This window comes from Cebus imitator, unplaced genomic scaffold, assembly GCF_001604975.1.
Source record: "Cebus imitator isolate Cc_AM_T3 unplaced genomic scaffold, Cebus_imitator-1.0 Scaffold32, whole genome shotgun sequence".
In the NCBI taxonomy this organism is placed as follows: domain Eukaryota; kingdom Metazoa; phylum Chordata; class Mammalia; order Primates; family Cebidae; genus Cebus; species Cebus imitator.
The window spans coordinates 1746512-1752511 of record NW_016107347.1 but is presented as its reverse complement, the minus strand read 5'-3'; the positions used below and the strand labels follow the sequence as shown (position 1 = coordinate 1752511).

Sequence of the window (6000 nt, the reverse complement as noted above, 5' to 3'; positions counted from 1 at the left end):
TTTTTTTATAGCAGCCTAAACTAATACAGAAAAAGTATATGAAAGACCAACATCTCCACCACATTTCTTGATGTATTCTTACAATTTGGATGCTAGAGATATTATGCTATTAGGATATCTGTCCTTTGTTTTCTATAATGAGCACATATTGCTTTTGTAGCTAATGAAAGTAATAAAATAAAAACAAAAGACAATTATGAAGTTATTTGTAATTAATGAGGGTTTGGGTGTGTTTACTTTAAAATCCTAATTAATTTTATGTCAGCTATGCCTAAATCCCTTGTTTGGTTATATGCACTCAAGAATGAAATTTACTTGATAACTTTCAAACAATCCATAATGATGACCATTTCAATTTTTCCAATTGATTCTCTTTTGTTAGCCACCAAAATCACTCCACTGGTACCCAATTGCTGGATATTTGTTTTTTTCTAACTAGTCTTCTATTGTTGAACATTGAGGCTGTTCAGCATTTTCTTTGTCAGTAATAGAGGAAAAATATATAAATAACTAAAAATAAATTAAAAACACGAAGCAAAAATAAGAGAAAAATGCTTATGAAATTCTGTAAAATAAACAAAAATGCTTAAAGATGCAAACCTGCCATGTCAAGTCTATCATCACACACAAAACCATTTATCATCCTTCACCCTTCCATTATCATTCATTTTAAAAATGTTGAATGAATTGGTTTGCTAGCAAGATGCCTTTGGCCAAATTAATTTTAAATGAATTCCCTGGAGTTATTTTAACACTTGAACATTTTTACTTAACAAGAATCAAGTGGCCTGACATGAGAAATTTTATCTAGTGTAACTATGAAAATATGGTACAGAGGCAATGTCATATTTAAACCTTATCATTTTTAAAAGGCCAGAGTCTGAAACCCAGCTTCTTGGGTACTTTTAAATATATTTTTATCTTATAGTAAGTTGATTATTTGTACACTGTACACATTTTTAGTAGTAACTACCAATAGTAAAGACTTAACCGGTAGTTTCCCTGTTGTCCCTCTTTTAGAACCCCCTTTTTAAACATTTTTTTTATTTTACTTTAAGTTCTGGGATACATGTGCAGAACGTGCAGGTTTGTTACATAGGTATACATGTGCTATGGTGGTTTGCTGCGCCTATCAACTTGACATGCAGGTTTTAAGCCCCACATGCATTAGGAATTTGTCCTAATGCTATCCCTCCCCTTACCCCAGCCCCTCAACAGGCCCCAGTGTATGAAGTTCCCCTCCCTATGTCCATGTGTTCTCATTGTTCAACTCCCACTTATGAGTGAGAACATGTGGTGTTTGGTTTTCTGTTCCTGTGTTAGTTTGCTGAGAATGATGGCTTCTAGTTTCATCCATGTCCCCATAAAAAACATGAACTCATTCTTTTTTATGGCTGCGTAGTATTCCATGGTGTATGTGTACCCCATTTTCTTTATCCAGTCTATCATTGATGGGCATTTGGGGTTGGTTCCAAGTCTTTGCTATTGTAAATAATGCTGCAGTAAATATATGTGTGCATGGGTCTTTATAGTAGAATGATATATTATCCTTTGGGTATACACTCAGTAATGGGATTGCTGGATCAAATGGTATTTCTTGTTCTAGATTCTTGAGGAATTGCAACACTGTCTTCCACAATGGTTGAACTAATTTACACTCCCACCAACTGTGTAAAAGCAGAACCCTCTTTTGATCTTTGTTCTATTAAGGAAAATGTTTAGAGTCAAAGTGTGTGTATGTATGTGTGTGTGTGTGTGTGTACACTATGATGAAGACGGGGTAAAAGGTGGACTACTTTTTAATCAAAGGTGGGCTGTTAGTCTTGTCAGATTCTTAGCACATCAATGTGCAAGACCAACTTAACCAAATGAAACTGTTTCCATTGTTTAAATATATTTTTCTTCCAATTGTTATTTATCTCAATGGAGCTAAAAAAAAAAGTTTTAAAAATAAGGAATGGCAGAAACTTGAAAAACCGAAAGCAAAGAAAACCCAAGAAACAGAATGGAAAAAAAGGTTGAACTAAGTTTTTCTAAACTTAGAATGAATGTCCTGAGACAACTTATGTATGTCAATGTGTCTCCTTGAGTGGAAACCCAACTTTTGTGTCCAAATCTTTCTTGTCTATTCAAACCTGAGAATACAAGGGACATTAATGTATCTGTATAATAAAACGTATGCACTATAATAACACTATTGACATAAGTCACAATTTTAAAAATGTTAACACTGAAGCAGAAACAGAGTTTTGGAATCTATGGAATCTACGGCAAGGTTCGTTTACCTTTTTCTCTTCTTCTTTTGGGTGCTCTTCTTCTTTAAGGGATTCTTTGGGTTTGTCTTTGCCTTTTATTTTCCCTTTAGCTTTGCTCTGAGGAACAGTCACTATAACAGGAACCACTGTTGGAGTGAGTGCTGAAGGGATATTCAATATTGTTTCTAAATCAGGATCTTTATCTTCTATAAACAGAAAAAGTAAAAATGAAATAGATTTCAATATTCATATTTGATATCTTTGTGAAATAACATTTACATCTCAAAAATGCTAAGTATGATTTATCAGTTGGATAGATTCCAGGAGTAACAAAGTTGGTCTGCAAATCAGGATTATAGTTAGAAAATTTGAGGTATTTAATATTTGAATATGCTTCACTGAGTCATTATTTCTCATGTTCTTCCCTTCCCATCTACACTGTAAACTCCTTAATGATAAGGCAGTAACTATACCTTAATTTATTTGAGAAATATTTGAGAGGCTCTACGTATACATAAAACGTTTAGAGCAGCAGGAAATAATTTAAAAATATGTAAAAATCCTTACAGAGTAAAAATAGTCTAAATAAGATTCTGCATAAATAACCAAACATAAAGACTATTAAATAGAAATAGAATAAATGGTGCAAACAAGAAAATTCAGAAAAGAAACTTGTGTGTGATAAATTTGCTGGATTTTAAAGGATTATCAGAATTCTAAAAGGAGAGCTGATGCTAGGAGTAATTATGTGAGGAGCTCTAAAGCATCCTGTGTGTCATGAATTTTATTTTCCACTGGGTTCCAGAAAAACGTTCTCTGACTCTCTTACCTCTATGGTCAATTATTTTTCTCAATCTCCTCTACTGACTCTTTTGACAGTCCCCTAAATGTTTTTATTTATTATTATTATTGAGACAGAGTATCATTTCATCACCCAGGCTGGAGTGCAGTGGCGTAGTCTCGGCTCACTGCAACCTCCTCCTCCCGGGTTCAAGCGATTCTTATGCCTCGGGCTCCCAAGTAGCTGTGATTACAAGCACCTGCCACCACACCCAGTTAATTTTTTTTAGACATGGGGTTTTTTTAATAGACATGGGGTTTCACCATGTTGGCCAAGCTGGTCTCGAACTTCTGACCTCAAGTGATCTGCCCGCCTGCCTTGGCCTCCAAAGTGCTGGGATTACAGGCATGAGCCACCACACTCGGTTAATCCCGTAAATGTTTTTAGGTTGCAGGGTTCATTATGTTCTCAATCTTGCTTGCCTGTAATAATTACTCATGAAATTAGAAAAAATAAAAACATGCTCAGGCCCCACCTTGACCTACTGAATCAGGCTTACTGGAGATGAAACCCAGGTATTTATATTTGTGAAACACTACATGTGACTGTGATACACAGCCAGGGCTGAGCAACTTTCTTATATATATTAGATGTGGATGAGCTCATTCACCACTGGGGCTCCAATTGTCATCTACATGCTAATGACTCCAAAATTAACATCTCAAGGCATGACCTTCCTTCTCAGTTCCAGACCTATATTTCTAGCTTTTTTAAGGCCTCTGCCAGTTGTGGTGCTAGAAACATTTCAAACTCCCTGTGTCCATGTGCTCTCATCGTTCAACACCCGCCTATGAGTGAGAACATGCGGTGTTTGATCTTCTGCTCCTCTGTCAGTTTGCTGAGAATGATGGTCAGAGGGAGGGGAGCACTACATACTGGGGTCAGTTGGGGGGAAATAGGGGAGGGACGGTGGGGGGTGGGGAGCTGGGGAGGGATAGCAGGGCGAGAAATGCCAGATATAGGTGATGGGGAGGAAGGCAGCAAATCACACTGCCACGTGTGTTCCTATGCAACAATTTTGCATGTTCTTCACATGTACCCCAAAACCTAAAATGCAATAAAATAAATAAATGGGAAAAAAAATTTTAAAGTTTTAAAAAGAAGTAATTTTGAAGGATTGGATAATAAATTCTATGTATAAAGAAAATATACTCTATATAGTTTAAAAAAAAAAAAAAAAAGAAACATTTCAAACTCAATTAAGTCTCTGTTCGCCCAAGCAGGTTAAGCCTCCTACAATCTCAATTTCAGTTAATGCCATGACCAATTATCCTCCTGTTTCCCAAGATAGACACTGAGATCATTTGCACTTACTCTTTTTGACTCATCCTACACATCCAGCTAGCTGTCAAGGCCTAAGAACTTCCTCCCAAATTATGCCTCTTCAGGATCCCATAATTGCTTGCTGGGTCTTTTGCAGCAGTTTGTTAACAGATTCCATAGCACTTCCAATACCACCACTTCAGTGTACTCTCCAAACTACCACTAAAATTATGCTCCTAAAGTAAAATATGATCATGCCACCTCCCTTACTTAAAGTCCTCTTCCACTCACTGCCTAGGTTGGGCACGTAACATTCTTTGCAATCTGGTCTTCACCTACCTCCATGCAGCCACACTGAACTTTTCACCTTTCTGTAAAGATGCCATGTTTTGACACAATTGTGTGTTTATACATATGGTTCTTAAGTTCTAGAATTCCCTTTCTTGTTTCTGTGCCTGGATAGTTCCCACTCAGCTCTAAAGTCCCATCTCAAATACTATAATTTCTCTGAAGTATGTGCTGACTGTTCTCAGTACTCTGTTTAAGTATAATTTCTAGCACTAAGACAGTTATTATTACTCCATTTTTATGTTTTCCATGTCCATTAGACAGTGAGTTCTTTGTGTGGATGTACCATGATTTAATTCATCTTAGTGGCTCAGTGCCAGCAAGTTGCTTGACCCACAGAAGGTACAGTACATAAACAAGTGAATGGCGTTCAGTTTCAGGCATCTGGAAATTCCCTCCTCTCATCCCCTTCCATTTACTAATATTCAGCAAATATTTGTTGTGTACCTACTACTATGCATCATGAAATGGACAGCCAATGATGGATGAGACAGACATCTCATCTGTGGGTCGTTCAGATGAGAACCCCTCAGGTACAGAGCTGTGTGCTCAGTCCGTGATAGAGGAAGTACTGAGTGCCATAGGAACCCAGAAGAACGGTATCTACTGTAAAATGTCTTTGTACAGTCTACTGTGGCTCTACTGACCAGTTCACCTTTCCATAAGTGGAAAAGCCTTTCTATGCTTTTACACTACTGGACTTTTACACATGTTATTCCTGGTATCTAGAATTCCCTTCCTTCAATTTTTTGCATAGGCAATTCTCACTCACCTCCAAAGACCCAATTTGCATGCTACTGCCACTTACTCTGGGAAGCATTTCTCAGAGCAAGTAACCTCTACACTGAGGCCTGCAGGATGGAAGGAAGTTTAATTGTTGAAAGTGGTGGTGCACATGGCAGGAGAAAGTATTCTGAGCAGTGACACAGCATGAGAAAATGGGCAGATGTAAGAGACGGCATAATTTATTCAAGTAAATGAAAGGCACAGAAATAATTGGATAGGAAGATATGCTTCTCTGTGGGAAAATAGATCAGGTCGGTTGTTGTTCAAGGTTTGGGTAAAGAATCATATAAAATGTAAGTTGGGGCCTGATTAAGATTCTTAATTTTAGGTATATTCAGTAGGTGCTCTGAAATGTAGTAGGAGGCAAGAATGATCTATTCCTCCTAGCAAGAAGGTGCAAAGCAGTGTCCCAAGACTTGATTGGGTTTCTTTAACTTTTGCCTATTTCATTTGTATCAAATTGTATTGAAATTTGCCTATTTCAGCTTAGTATCCTTTTGGACAAAG

At 37.1% G+C, this 6000-nt stretch overlaps 1 protein-coding gene across 1 annotated transcript in view; it reads right to left on the bottom strand.

The window, feature by feature from the left end:
• Window positions 1–6000, bottom strand: part of SPAG17 (sperm associated antigen 17) — a 246270-nt gene that overhangs the window by 74855 nt on the left and 165415 nt on the right. Inside the window, exon 25 of the mRNA XM_017524168.2 lies at window positions 2286–2461. Within this exon, the coding sequence (XP_017379657.1) occupies window positions 2286–2461 (176 nt within the window). The remainder of the gene's footprint in view (window positions 1–2285; window positions 2462–6000) is intronic.